The sequence below is a fragment of the Ornithorhynchus anatinus genome, chromosome 19 (assembly GCF_004115215.2).
Source record: "Ornithorhynchus anatinus isolate Pmale09 chromosome 19, mOrnAna1.pri.v4, whole genome shotgun sequence".
NCBI classification, from domain to species: Eukaryota; Metazoa; Chordata; class Mammalia; order Monotremata; family Ornithorhynchidae; genus Ornithorhynchus; species Ornithorhynchus anatinus.
In genome coordinates, this window is record NC_041746.1 from 21,317,837 (window position 1) to 21,332,608 (window position 14,772).

Below are 14,772 nucleotides of genomic sequence, written 5' to 3' on the forward strand. Positions count from 1 at the left end.
AAGCGCTGGGGGGATTCAAGGTGATCAGGTTGTCCCACGTGGGGCTCACAGTCTTCATCCTCATTTTACAGATGAGGTAACTGAGGCCCAGAGAAGTTAAGTGACTTGCCCAAAGTCACACAGCTAAGTGGCAGATCCGGGATTAGAACCCATGACCTCTGACTCCCACGCCCGTGCTTTTTTCCGCTGAGCCACGCTGCTTCTCTAAGGTCATGGTCTGACCTTATCTGAGGTCTGAGGTCATCCACTGAAGATCTCTAATACCGAGCGTCACATTCTAATCGACGCCGTGGTTGTCTTCCCTTCCCGTCGTGGTGGACGGTGATTTTAGCCACGTTTTTCAGGGCAGAGACACAAGTCTGAGTCACATTAGAAAAGAGCCTTTATTATTGTAAGTTAGTTTGATTATCCTGTCAGATACGGGGCGAAGCCATTAGCCTCGATGTCGCGTACGTGAGCAAATACATCTGAAGAGTTATTCAGAGGGATGGTATCGGAGCCAGACTGGGGACCCCTGAATTACTCTTCACCGTGCGTCTGAATTTAAGGACGGTTCCACCGGATGATTTCCGTGGATTTGCCGGCAATGTGCCCTGAGATACAGCCCGGCCTACCGGAGAGACCGTGGGTCTCGGGGCGGGGCAGAGGATCGGGGTTCCAATCCAAGCTCTAGCACTTTTTTGGAATGCTATTTTTGAAGCGCTCACTCGGAGTCAAGCACTGTTCTGAGCCCTGGGGCAGATACAGATCATTGAGGTCAGAGACCGCCCCCGTGGGGCCCACAGTCTGCATAGGAGAGGAAACAAGTATTGAATCCCCATTTTATTCATTCAGTAGTATTTATTGAGTGCTTACTATGCGCAGAACACCGTACTAAGCACTTGGAATGTACAATTCGGCAACAGATAGAGACAATCCCTGCCCATTGATGGGCTTACAGTCTAATCGGGGGAGACGGACAGACAAATACAATAGCAATAAATAGAATCAAGGGGATGTACATCTCATTGACAAAATAAATAGGGTAATAAATAATATATACAAATGAGCACAATGCTGAGGGGAGGGGAAGGGAGAGGGGGAGGAGCAGAGGGAAAGGTGGGGGGAAAGGGGGCTTAGCTGAGGGGAGGTGAACGGGGGCAGAGAGGCAGCAGAGGGAGCAGAGGGAGAAGGGGCAGCTCAGTCCGGGAAGGCCTCTCGGAGGAGGTGAGCTCTTAGTAGGGCTTTGAAGAGGGGAAGAGAGTTAGTTTGGCTGAGGTGAGGAGGGAGGGCATTCCAGGACAGCGGAAGAACGAGGCCCAGGGTTTGACGGCGGGATAGGCGAGAACGGGGGACGATGAGGAGGTGGGTAGCGGAGCGTGCGGGGTGGAGGAGAGGTAGGACGGGGCAAGGGGATGGACAGCCTTGAAGCCCAGAGTGAGAGGTTTTTGTTTCGTGCGGAGGTCGATAGGCAACCACTGGAGGGGAGTGACATGCCCAGAGCGTTTCTGTGAGAAGATGATCTGGGCAGCGAAATGAAGAATAGACTGGAGTGGAGAGAGAGAGGAGGAAGGGAGATGAGAGAGAAGGCTGACACGATAATCCAGCCGGGATATTATGAGAGCCGGTACCAGATTTTACAATCGAGGATCATCGAGGCAGAGAGAGGTGAAGTGATTCACCCAAGTGAATCTACTTAATGACGGGATTTTGCTCACCGGAGAGCTCGGCTGTACTTAAATTCGTTCATTCGATCGTCCTTATTGAGCGCTTACAGCGTGCGGAGCACTTGGGGGAGGACAATATAGCAACAGACGTGTTCCTGCCCACGGCGGGTTCACAGTCTAGAGGGGGAGACCGACATTAATCGAAATTAATTAATTAATCACGGATATATGCCTATGTACCATGAGGATGGGAGAGAGGGAGGACGATTGAAGGAGCGGGTAAGAGCGACGCAGAAGAGAGAGGGAGAAGAAGAAGAATAATAATGTTGGTATTTGTTCAGCGCATACTACGTGCAGAGCACTGTTCTAAGCGCTGGGGTAGATACAGGGTAATCAGGTTGTCCCACGTGAGGCTCACAGTTAATCCCCGTTTTACAGATGAGGTAATTGAGGCACAGAGAAGCTAAGTGACTTGAAGAGAGGCGGGCTTAATCAGGGAAGGCTTCTTGGAGGAGAGGTGCCTTCAATCGAATGATTTTACAGAATTTTACATTAATATTACAGTAGAACAAAACTTTTCCTCCAAGGTCTTACGCCCACTGGGAGTTTCCAGTGGGTCTTAATATTGATGGGGCGTTACAGTAATCCTTGACATACGTGCCCTGTTAAATTTAATATTAATCATTCACTCTACTGGCATATATGCGTGAGGATAAAAGATGAACGGCCGCTGTGCGTAAAAGTTCATCGGACCCTGAGACCAAAGAGAGACAGAAGGCGGTTTATCCAGCGTGTCAGCCTTGCGAGCGGATGGTAGGACCGCTTGCTCTCCGTCTGAGACCCTTAGGAGGAATTTTTGTCCTCGGGTTTGGGCTTCAAGGCCCAGATTTTCTTTTGAAATTCTTAACGTTTAGCATTTTGATAGGTGGTTTTCAACTAGCCCTATACGAGGCGTAAACGTTGTAATCCGGAGGAAGTAGAGGACCGAGGGGAGTGGTCCGGCGCGGACGGAGGGTCGTTGGGCTGGTCGGCCTCCGATTCCAGTTGGCGTCAGGAGGTCAGCTGCCGAGATTCAAAACAGGACTTGGGCGAGTGGACGGAAGGTGATGCTTCACTGGCGAGAAGTGTGGAGCGACAGGGCTGTGATTAGAACTATGATGGATGCTATTTGGGCTAGAAAACCTCCTAGTTTCTTAGAATAATAATAATAATAATTCCTATTATCACGGAAACGGAGCGTAAGATAGCACAGGCTAAAGGGAAATATCATCCGGGTTTATTATGGCTGGTCTTCCGAGTGGGTCGGCGGCGGTGTGGTTATCCGAGAAGATCGGAGGCTAATAAAGTAGTATCGTGATTGGGAGAGCGAGGAAGAAACGGAAGAGGTCTTTAATAGAGTAGTGAGAGTGACGGGGGATTTTATCCGGGTCTGAGTTGGATCCAGCGGGATTATTAGACCCTGTTGCGTCTAAGAATAATAGGTGAATGATCACGAGGGCAGCTACTAACGTGCAGAGCATTGTATCAAACACTTGGAAGAGACCAACGTAACAATAAACGGACACATTCCCTCCCGCAGTGACAGAAGAGTGAAGTGGAATGTGAAAAAGCGGGCTGAGATTGCTTCGTCTTAGGAGAATCCCCTCCAGATTCGTTCTACGAGGGGGATTCCAATATAAAGAATCGCTGCTAAAAATTTCTTCGGGGTTCCAGCCCCGCAGAACGATATTCGTCCTCAAGCCTAGCAGTTGCTGTAACGGTAAAAAAAAATAGGATGTCTCCAGCATTTCACGTTTCTGGAGAGGCGAAGGATCTATAATAACGGCTTCAGCCTACGTGAGGAAAAAGGCCTATAAAAACGACACTCCCTTAGCGTGTCTGTAGTGGATAAGTCAACCGTAATTCACATCTCGGCAAATCTGTGAATGCTGTTGCAGAGTCCGAGGTGTGACATAGGGCAAGAATCGAGCCGGCCAGGATGTGAATATTGAGAAATAGCCCAAATTCCCTCACGATGAGATGTTAGATGGGGCAGGTAGGCCAATAAATGACGGGTTAACGACTTTGAGTAGCGGATGGGTTCATTAGCTTTTGTAGTTGAATAACTACTACGGTTTTCCATATCATAGGTCTTGGTTTGAACCCAAGAAGGAATTACGCTGTATTTAGTTATTAAGTATACTTTTAGTTTCAGATCTTATGGCTTTTGCTTCAAAACCATCTCCTATCTTCGGAGGTTTAAGTTCGGGGGTGAGTGGAAGGGTGGGGTGTGGAACTGTCCCGAGTCTAGAGAGGATTTTTTTAGGTTTGATTGTATTTTTAATATACCTGGGTGGAATATTCGTTGTTTTGGGGTAAACGGCTGCCGTGACGACAGAGGAGTACCCTGAGACTTTAGTTGATAATCCATTGGTTTCTAATTTATTAATCAGATTTGGAGTGTTGGGTTTAATGCGGTATGGCTTTTCTGGGGAAGCCCATTTAAATGTTAGTTATCATTTATCAGATCTAGGGGGAGTTGAAGTTTTGGGGTGAGATGATAACGGAGTGTCTTTACTGTACGCGCGTGGGGGGGTGAGTGTTGGTATTTTCAGGGCGAATTCTATTTTTAACTAATTCTCTCATTCTTGAAGCAACTCGTGGTGAACACGAATAAAGCAGGCCGGTACGTAGTTGGTAGAGTGATAAAGAAAGATGAGAAGTAGATTTCAGGATTTAGGTGGTGAATTGGGGCTAATCCTAGTGTTAAGTGAGGCTGCGAATAATATTATGGATGCTGTTGCTTGGGTTAAAGATTTTTAATTTCCGATTCAGTTGAATCGGGGAGGATTTTATAGGGCAATAGGGGGAGGATAGCAAGAATGTAAATTTCTAATCCTATTCATTTTCGGAGACAGTGGGAGATTAATATAGCGGCCAGAAGGAGACTCGATATAATAATTAGAGAAGTTAGGCGGGGTTATTAGTATGGGAAAAGCATAAACTGACACTTTGAGAGTTTGGGCCCAATAGCTTATTTAGCTGACCTCACTAGAATGTGATATAATTGAAAACCCAAAGGTTTTTGGAGCCTGATGTGGGGGGTTAAATCCCATCATTCTAGAACTAAGAGGATTTTAACCTCTGTTATTTACGAGATGTAAAAACACGAGATATTTACGCTTTATTTACGGGATACACTACTATATCCACGATCATTACTCCGGATAAACTCTTTCATCAGACTTATTTCTTTACATGCGGAGCGGTGGTCCTGACAACGCAATGGGGAGGATAACGTCTGAGGGGCACCACCCAAGCGAAAGGGGGAAGGAGTTTTTTCACGGAAGATGTACGAGTTGACGGTCGAAAAATCGTAGGTGCGGTGCTCCAAGTCAGAGGGACGGTGAAGTCAGAACCGTGGTTTCTGTCGTAAAATGAATAGTCGTGAGTTCAGGGGAGATAATAAAATGGTGGGCTCCAAAAACCACATTTACCGTTAAAGGCATTTATAATGATCCCCTTAGCGTATTCCCGCTAGGAAGAACATAGCAGAGGGAGCTGCTGTATTCTGCGCTGAAGCGAGAGACCAATTCAGACTCTCCTGTCAGGGTTTCAGGTAGTGTCCAAATAAATCATACGGATGTCAGCGGCCATATCGGTGATATAATCCATGTAGGTTCTCGAGATGGAGCGAATAAAGCGAACTACCCATTAATTCGTATACCGGGAGAATAAGAGCGAAGGCAACTTCATTTGAGATGGGCTTGTGTACTTAGAGTCTGAAGCTCGGCCCGATCATAGGATCGAGTAAACCGAAAGCCCGGAAACTTGTCTGTCTGTCTACTTGTTTTGTTATTGCCGTCCGTCTCCCCCTTCGAGACTGTGAGCCCGTTGTTGGGTCGGGATTGTCTCTATCTGGGGCCCAGGTGGACTTTCCAAATGCTTAGTAGAGTGCTCTGCACACAGTAAGCACTCAAATAAATACGATTGAATGAATGATATTGTGAGAATAAATAAGAGACCTAGATTGAGATCGAGGAGGGAATGATATTCAGATAGTAAGGGCTAGAGATAAGATTAAAATAAGGACTGTAAATGGAGATTAAGACTCTGAGCCCCACGCGGGACAACCTCCAGCGCTTAGAATGGTGTTTGGCACATATTCATTCATTCAATAGTAATTATTGAGCGCTTACTATGTGCAGAGAACTGTACTAAGCGCTTGGAATGTACAAATCGGTAACAGAGACAGTCCCTGCCCTTTGACAGGCTTACAGTCTAATCGGGGGAGACAAACAGACAAAAACAGTAGCAATAAATAGAATCAAGGTGATGTACATCTCATTAACAAAATAAATAGGGTAATGAAGATATATACAGTTGAGCGGACGAGTACAGTGCTGAGGGGATAGGACGGGAGAGGGGGAGGAGCAGAGGGAGAGGGGGGAGAAGAGGGCTTAGCTGAGGAGAGGTGAAGGAGGGGTAGAGGGGGAGCAGAGGGAGCAGAGGGAAAAGGGGAGCTCAGTCTGGGAAGGCCTCTCGGAGGAGGTGAGCTTTAAGTAGGGTTTTGAAGAGGGGAAGAGAATCAGTTTGGCGGAGGTGAGGAGGGAGGGCGTTCCGGGACCGCGGTAGGACGTGGCCCGGGGGTCGACGGCGGGACAGGCGAGACCGGGGGATGGTGAGGAGGTGGCGGCAGAGGAGCGGAGCATGGGAGCATGCGGGGTGGGCAGTGGAAAGAGAGAAGAGAGGAGAGGTAGGAGGGGGCAAGGTGATGGACAGCCTTGAAGCCTAGAGTGAGAAGTTTTTGTTTCGTGCGGAGGTCGATGGGCAAACACTGGAGGTTTTTAAGTAGGGGAGTGACATGCCCAGAGCATTTCTGCAGGAAGATGAGCCATGCAGTGGAGTGCAGAATAGACTGGAGAGGGGAGAGAGAGGAGGAAGGGAGATCAGAGAGCAGGCTGACACAGTAATCCAGCTGGGATATTACGAGAGCCCGTAGCAGTAAGATAGCCGTCTGGGTGGAGAGGAGAGGGCGGATCTTGGCGATATTATAAAAGTGATACCGGCAGGTCTCGGTGACGGATCGGATGCGCGGGGTGAACGAGAGAGCCGAGTCAAAGATGACACCGAGGTCGCGGGCCCGAGAGACGGGAAGGATGGTCGTACCGTCCACGGCGATAGGGAAGTCAGGGAGAGGACGGGGCTTGGGAGGGAAGATGAGGTGCTCAGTTTTGGCTCACATAGTAAGCGCTTAACGAATACCATCATCGTTGTTGTTATTATTCTGTCCTGTACTTTTCCCTCGAGCCAAACTTGCCCATCCTGTGGAATATGGGAAAATCTGGCATGTCTCAAAATGTTGGGCCCTGAACATTTTCGATTCCTTACTGTTCTGTTGAGGGGGAACGTGTCAATTTCTTTTTTTCCCCAGTGGACCAAGCGGATCCGTTCGCTCATATAGCTGCTCTCCATTTTGACCAAATGCTGCAGAGGTTCGGCTCGCCGATTATCATCTTGAATCTCGTGAAGGTGACGTATCCTCCCTTTCCTCCCGGTCTGGGGCAAATTGGGAAAGCTTTCCTTATGATATTGGGAAGGGCTAAAAACTCCGAGGTTGCTCCAAAATGAAGAAGGGGTTTGCAGAGAAAGATTTGAAGAACAGGAAGCAGAGAGAGACCCAGCCTAGTGCCGAACCTCGCTACCGTACCGGGAGCAGACGAGGCCGAGCCTGCGACCACAGCTTTATCCCCGCTCTCAATCCCTACATTGTCGCCTTTTCCTCCACACCGTTTCCTGCGCGTGACCCCTGGGTCTCTTTCTTGCTCTTCCTTCCTGGCCGAAGTCCTGCCCTGTAAATCCCCTGGGCCGCAGCTCTCCCCATCTTCACAACCCTTCCTCACTCTCGGAATCTCCCCCCAAGTACTTTTTCTTCTCTCTGGGTCAAATCCTCCCAATTTTCACCTTGGCGCTTTTGCACTTTTACACTGACGACTGCCTGCCCCGGTCCCCCCCCCCCCCCCCGGAGCTCACAGGCTTACAGGTGAGGCACAGAGAGGCCAAGTGACTCGCCCAGGGTCACGCAGCAGATAGGTGGCCGAGCCGGGATTAGAACCCATCACCTTCTGACCCCCAGGCCCGGGCTTTAGCCACTAGGGCAAATTAGGAGGTTGGATAGCAGGAAGGACGATGGATTTTGCCTGTTGGTGCCTTTGCGGAAGGCAGAACGCAAGGATAAATGCAGTTTTAACACGGCGTCGCTCATGTTTTCAGGAACAGTTACCTACGGCTTCCCCTTTCAGTAGGTAGATGCATTATTAATTACTAAATTAATTAAAATAATTATTTGTTCTGACACAACGCCAAGCTAGGGTTTAGAAACAGTTTTTCGAGCCTTAAAGTGGTGCAAATGTTTTCTCTCTTGGATAAAGGAACGTGAGAAAAGAAAGCACGAGAGAATCCTGAGTGAAGAACTCGTGGCTGCCGTGACCTACCTCAATCAATTTCTGCCTCCAGAACACGCCATTATTTATATTCCTTGGGACATGGCCAAGTACACAAAAAGGTGAGAGGTTCAACTGTAGCCGAGGAATCCTCCTTGGCTGGGAGGAGGGACCGGGGAAGTACAGTAGGAAGTTTTTCCCCAACACTTCAGATTTATTTTTTTTAACGTATCATAGGTATTTGGAAGCGTCGTGTTGGGTAAATTTACGTGGGCTGAAGGGAATTTTTGGAGAGGGTTTTTTCCAAGTGGGAATTTTCTCTCTCGATCGGGACGGATGTGCACAGGAGAAATCTCCCACTTGAAATCTCATCTTTGTGAGCTCAGTCATGGCATAATGGGTTGAGCTCGGGCCTGGGGATGAGAAGGGCTCTTATCCCGCCTCCGCCGCCCGTCTGCTGTGTGACCTTGGGCCAGCCACTTAACTTCTCTCTGCCTCGGTTACCTCATCCGGAAAATGAGGATTACGACGGTGAGCCCCACGTGGGACCACCTGATCACCTCGTATCTCCCCCCGGCGCTTAGAACAGTGCTTGGCACGTAGAAAGCGCTTCACAGATGCCATCCTCATCAAATAAGGGACGAGAGATGAACGATTAAGAAGGAAAGGCCTCCTGGAGCTGGTCTTTTAGTAGGGTTTTGAAAAGGGGGAAAGCGGGAGGGAGCGGTCCATGGCATTCATTGTCAGTCGCATTTATTGAGCGCTTACTGTGTGCAGAGCACTCTACCGTGGAATGTACAGTTCGGGCCACAGGTGGAGACCGTCCCTGCCCAGTAACGTCTAAATGCGGCAAGAGGGCGGTAAGCCAAGCGCAGTCAGAGGAAGGTGTTGGAGGATACGCTCCTTCTGACCTGGGGATGCCTGTTCATTTTGTTCTTCTCAAACTCACAGTACGCTGATTCAGTGTGGAGATGTAGCGGGCCCCAAACGCAGGGCTGCCTCCCGCTTCGGTCATTTAATTGCCGCTAAACGATAGACGGTGGGAAGAGGAAAGAAGAGGAGAGGAAAGTCGGGGTCCCCCCCAATTTACAACTCTTATCTGTGTTAGTTAACGATGAGGGTATCTGTATCACCAGAATCCGCCCTTTCCTCTCCATCCAGACTGCTGCTACTAACGTAGCGTTCATCCTCTCCTGCCTTGATTGCCGTATCCACCACCTTGCCGACCTCTGAGCCTTCTGCCTCTCCCCACTCCGGCCCTTACGTCACTCGGCTGCCTGGGTCATTTTTCTACAGAAACAATCGGGCCACTTTTCCCTGCTCCTCGAGGGCCTCCGGGGGTTGCCTGTCGACCCCGCCTCCCTCCTCCCTCCCCGGCTCATCTCCTGCTACGACCCAGCCCACACTGTTCACTCTGATGCCAGCCTCGTCACTTTACCTCGATCTCCTCCGTCTCGCCGCCGACCCCCGGCCCACGTCCTGCCTCCGGCCTGGCACGCCCTCCCTCCTCACCTCCGACAGGCGGTCGCTCTCCCCCTCTTCGAAGTCTCATCCAAGGCACCGTTCTTCGAAGAGGCCTTCTCTAAGCCCTCCTTTACTCCTCTCCCCCTCCCTCCTTCGTCACCCTGTCTTGCTCCCTTATCCGTCCCCCCTTCCAGCCCCTCAGCGCTTTCGGACCTACCCGTCGTCGATTTATTTCTTTTACAGTCTGCCCCCCCTTCTAGACTGTAAGCTCACTGTAGGCGGGGAACGAATCTGTTTATTTACCAAGCGCTTAATACAGTCCTCTGCACACGCCAAGTGCTGGGTAAATACGACTGACTGACTGACTCACATCCACCCCTGGCCTGGAGCGCTCTCCCTCTTCATACCCGATGACAATCCCCTTCATTAACCAATAATAACGGTGATGGTATTTGTCAAGCGCTTACTCTGTGCCCAGCACTGTTCTAAGCTAACTTGAGCCTTCATTTCCTCTTCTTCCGCTCCCTCCTGCTCTTGGATTCTCTTCCCGTCTTAACCCCTCCCTCAGCTCCAGAGCATTTATGTAGATGTCTGTAATTTCTTTATATTCATGCCTGCCTCCCCCTCTAGACTGTAAGTTCACTGCGGGCAGGGAACGTGTCTGCCGACTCCGTTATATCCTATTCTCCCAAGCTCTTACGACAGTGCTCTGTGCTCAGTAAGTGCTCCCTAAATATGATCGATAGATTGATCGTTCCCTGTATTCACCCCACCCTCGGCCCCAGAGCACATAGTTAACTATCTGTAACTAATTTTCACATGAATAATGTTGATATTTAGGCGTTTCCTCTGAGCCACGCACCGTTCTTAGCGCTGGGGGAGATAGAGGGTAACCAGGTCGTCCCACGGGGGGCTCACCGTCGTAAAAGGGATTGTCTCGCTCTGTTGCTGAATGGTGCTTTCCGAGCGCAAAGCACAGTCCTCGGCGTGCAGTAAGCGCTCAGTAGGTACGACCGAATGAGTGGCCGAATCCCCATTTCACAGATGAGGTCAGTGAGGCACGGAGAGGTTAAGTATCCCCCTCTCGCCTCTAAGCTCCTTCTAGGCAGGGTGGCGTTTAACAGATAGGATGGAATGGTTGATTGGTGGATGAGAGAGGAGCGTGTTGGAGGCCAGAGGCAGGACATGGGCAAATTTATGGTCACTTATAAGTATTTATATGAACTTTCAATGGTTTATATAAGTAAAATCAAGAAAGTGACAAATATACGGCAAATTGAGAACTGTGCCTGGTTTTTATGGCCAGTAACGCAACCGAAGTCCTTTGGCTGGGTCGAATGAAAAAGAATCCATTGTATTTTCCCCTCTCAGCAAATCCTACAATGTGCTCGATCGCCTGAATGTGATTGCAGAAAGTGTGGTGAAGAAAACGGGTTTCTTTGTAAATCGTCCCGATTCCTACTGCAGCATTTTGCGGCCCGATGAAAAGTAAGTGTGATATTTTGGAAACTACCAAGTATTTCCCTCCGATTTTGAAGCGAACGCCATCACTTGCTATCGAAGTACCATGAGTTACGTAAATATCGACCTCCAGGCTTGTCTTTCTCAGGTTAAGCGAGGGAAGCTGGGTGGCCCAGTGGAAAGAGCGCGGGCCTGGGAGTCGGGGGGGACCTGGGTCTGCCACTTCTTTGCAACCTTGGGCGAGTCGCTTCACTTCACTGCTGGAGAAGCAGCGTGGCTCAGTGGAAAGAGCACGGGCTTTGGACTCAGGGCTCATGAGTTCGAATCCCAGCTCTGCCACTTGTCGGCTGTGTGACTGTGGGCAAGTCACTTAACTTCTCTGTGCCTCAGTTCCCTCATCTGTAAAATGGGGATTAAGACTGTGAGCCCCACGTGGGACAACCTGATTCCCCTATGTCTATCCCAGCGCTTAGAACAGTGCTCGGCACATAGTAAGCGCTTAACAAATACCAACATTATTATTACTTCTGTTTGCCTTAGTTTCTTCAACTGCAAAATGGGGATTCAGTCCCCCTTTTCCCGCCTTCTTAGTCCGTGGGACCGGGACTGTGTCTGACCCGATGAACTCGCGTCTACCCCAGCGCTTAGAACGATGCTCGACGCATAACAAGTGTTTAAAAAATACCATAAACAAGTTGAAAGAGTTGAAACTTTTTTGGACAGTTAATTCTGAGAAAGGGATAGTACAGTCCCAACCGAACCTCTTGTTCTTGATCTGCAGAGAAATGGAAGGTTTTTCAAAGGGGCGAAAAACCCCTACTGAGTCACCGGTTTCTTACATACCGGGTAGTAACGAATTCTGATTTATTTCCTCTTCCCTCCGTCTTCTCCTCCGCCCCGGACGGAGAGGCCCGAGAGACCAGAATAGCGCGGGGGCAGAAATTAAAGAGCTCCTGCAAAGCTTCCCCCGCTTCCTTCCATCCTGCCGTCTCCCAGACCACCTCTGAAACGAATATCCTCTCCCCTTCCCAAGTCTCTCAAAAGGGCAAGCACCCAATTTTTAGGGCCAGCTTTCTGGACCTGTTTCCTTTTTCTTTTAATGGTATTTCTTAAATGCTTACGCTGTGCCAGGCACTGTACTAAACGCTGGGGCGGAGACAAGATAATCCGGTGGGGCGCAGTCCCCGGCCCGCAATAGAGCTCCCAGTCTAAGAGGGAGGACGAACCGAATATTGAATCCCCATTTTCCAAATGAGGAAAATGAGGCACAGAGGTGTGACGCGGATTAGCGCCCGGATCCTCCGACTCCCAGGTCCGTGCGCTGTCCGCTCGGCTCCTCGCTTCCTGTGGAAATAAGGAGGGCGATCTCCCAATCCCTCCGCCCTTTAACGGGTAGTCAGGCAGCCTCCACTCGCTAATCCTTTTGCCATTTCACTCTTCTCCAAGATGAAAAGCCTTGCTCTTCCGATGTACGTAATGGCTAATTTTTCATCTCCCTGCCCAAGCTCAGGGCGTTTTATCGTGCTGCCCAAGGGGAGACAGACGTACACCTGATTAAATGCGTTTCCAGAGGTGTTCGTGGACCTCCGCTCCAAACAAAAACTCCTCACTCTAGGCTTCAAGGCTCTCCATCACCTTGCCCCTTCCTACCTCTCCTCCCTTCTCTCTTTCTACCGCCCACCCCGCACGCTCCGCTCCTCTGCCGCCCACCTCCTCGCCGTCCCTCGGTCTCGCCCATCCCGCCGTCGACCCCTGGGTCGCGTCCTCCCGCGGTCCCGGAACGCCCTCCCTCCTCACCTCCGCCAAACCGATTCTCTTTCCCTCTTCAAAACCTTACTTAAAAATCACCTCCTCCAAGAGGCCTTCCCAGACTGAGCTCCTCTTCCCCCTCTACTCCCTCTGCCATCCCCCCTTTACCTCTCCGCAGCTAAAGCCTCATTTTCCCCTTTTCCCTCTGCTCCTCCACCTCTCCCTTCCCATCCCCACAGCACTGTACTCGTCCGCTCAACTGTATATATTTTCGTTACCCTATTTATTTTGTTAATGAACTGTACATCGCCTCGATTCTATTTAGTTGCCATCGGTTTTTACGAGATGTTCTTCCCCTTGACGCTGTTTAGTGCCATCGTTCTCGTCTGTCCGTCTCCCCCGATTAGACTGTAGGCCCGTCAAACGGCAGGGACCGTCTCTATCTGTTGCCGACTTGTTCATCCCAAGCGCTTAGTACAGTGCTCTGCACATAGTAAGCGCTCAATAAATACTATTGAATGAAAGAATTCCCATCAGGTACGCCCCCCCCGTCGCGAACGCCTCAATCCGTTGCCGCCTCCCTTCCCTCCGAAACCCAACATCCAAATTCACTTCTCCCCCCCACCGAAAGAAACCCGCCAACCCTCGTGGCATGAAGAAGGTGCGATCCCGGCAGATAAAGGCCTCCTCCTCAAAGCCTCGGCAGACGCCTCCCATCTTTTCCCTTCTCGTTTAACCAGCAGAAGAAACTAAATATATCCATTTTGTAATCGCACAGCCATCGCGTGCCAAGTGAGAACTCCAGGGAGTGTAGGTTTGCTTTCTTTTGGCTGGAATGCTAATGCTCTGTTTGTCGCAAATATTTTCCGGCCAAACACAGATGGAAGGAGCTAGGAGGAAGTGTGGTTTCCACCAGTCGTTTGCAGGTAGGGAAAATGTCTGTGTTTCATTTTGGTTTTGATGGTATCTGTTCGGGAACTTTCTCGCTGTCGTTCAGAGCAGCAGCAGCCTGGCTCCGTGGAAGGAGCACGGGGTTCTAACACCGGCTCCGGCGCTCGTCAGCCGGGTGACTTTGGGCAAGGCACGTAGCTTCTCGGGGCCTCAGGTACCTCACCTGTAAAATGGGGATCAAGACCGTGAGCCCCCCCGTCGGACAATCTGATCACCTTATATCCCCCCCCAGCGCTTAGAACAGTGCTCGGCACGTAGTAAGCGCTCGATAAATACCAGTATTATTATTAGAGTAAGAAATCCTGAGGGAATATCAGAAGGAACGGTATCGAGGCAATTGCGACTCTCCTAAAATGATCTGTTATTTGTTGGCATTCACTTCTTCCTCAGACCGGAGTTCTGCGAACCAACTGTGTAGATTGTTTAGATCGTACTAACACAGCCCAGTTCATGGTGGGGAAATGCGCTCTGGCTTATCAGCTTTATTCCTTGGGATTGATCGACAAACCCAATCTGCAGTTCGACACGGACGCCGTAAGGTGAGACTGGTTTTTTATATTCGTGATAGGCTCCTCGGTGAATCGCCCGTGCTTTTTCCGCCGCAGTTAGACCCTAACGGATATGAAGGATGATGGGAAACTTGAGGGGACCGGAGCTGTGTGGTAGTCAGTCAGTCGTATCTGGTGAACGCTTCCTCTGCCGGCGGTGGACGGAGAGAAGATTAAACCAGTCGGACGGTTTCTCTCTCCTGGGATCGATGATAGTAAAGGAGAAGGGTAGTCGAGAAACACGCCGAAGATCGACGTTAGGAAGACTTGCCTCGAAGAGCCTGGGAAAAGCCACGCGACGCGCGGATGCCCCCAAAATAAAAATCGTCAGCTCTGTGGTGTGTCCGGGGACGGCGGGCGGATCCGGAGGCTGGACGGTGAAGAAACAGGATAGAAAGGACGTCGATTCTTTGGAAATAAGGCTTTTGCAAATATCAGTGGACCGCCCGAAAGGCCAAAGAAATGGACCTTTGGGCCAGTTCAACCCAAGTGGCCTTCGGAAGGCCAATTGACTCGCCTTAGATTAGCCTA

At 50.1% G+C, this 14,772-nt stretch overlaps 1 protein-coding gene across 2 annotated transcripts in view; it reads left to right on the top strand.

Moving 5' to 3' along the window:
* Nucleotides 1-14,772, top strand: part of FIG4 (FIG4 phosphoinositide 5-phosphatase) — a 59,381-nt gene that overhangs the window by 21,789 nt on the left and 22,820 nt on the right. For both annotated transcript variants that reach the window (XM_029047432.2, XM_029047433.2), the window contains 5 exons: nt 7,060-7,157; nt 8,057-8,190; nt 10,904-11,020; nt 13,623-13,668; nt 14,084-14,232. In XM_029047432.2, the coding sequence (XP_028903265.1) occupies nt 7,060-7,157; nt 8,057-8,190; nt 10,904-11,020; nt 13,623-13,668; nt 14,084-14,232 (544 nt within the window). The remainder of the gene's footprint in view (nt 1-7,059; nt 7,158-8,056; nt 8,191-10,903; nt 11,021-13,622; nt 13,669-14,083; nt 14,233-14,772) is intronic.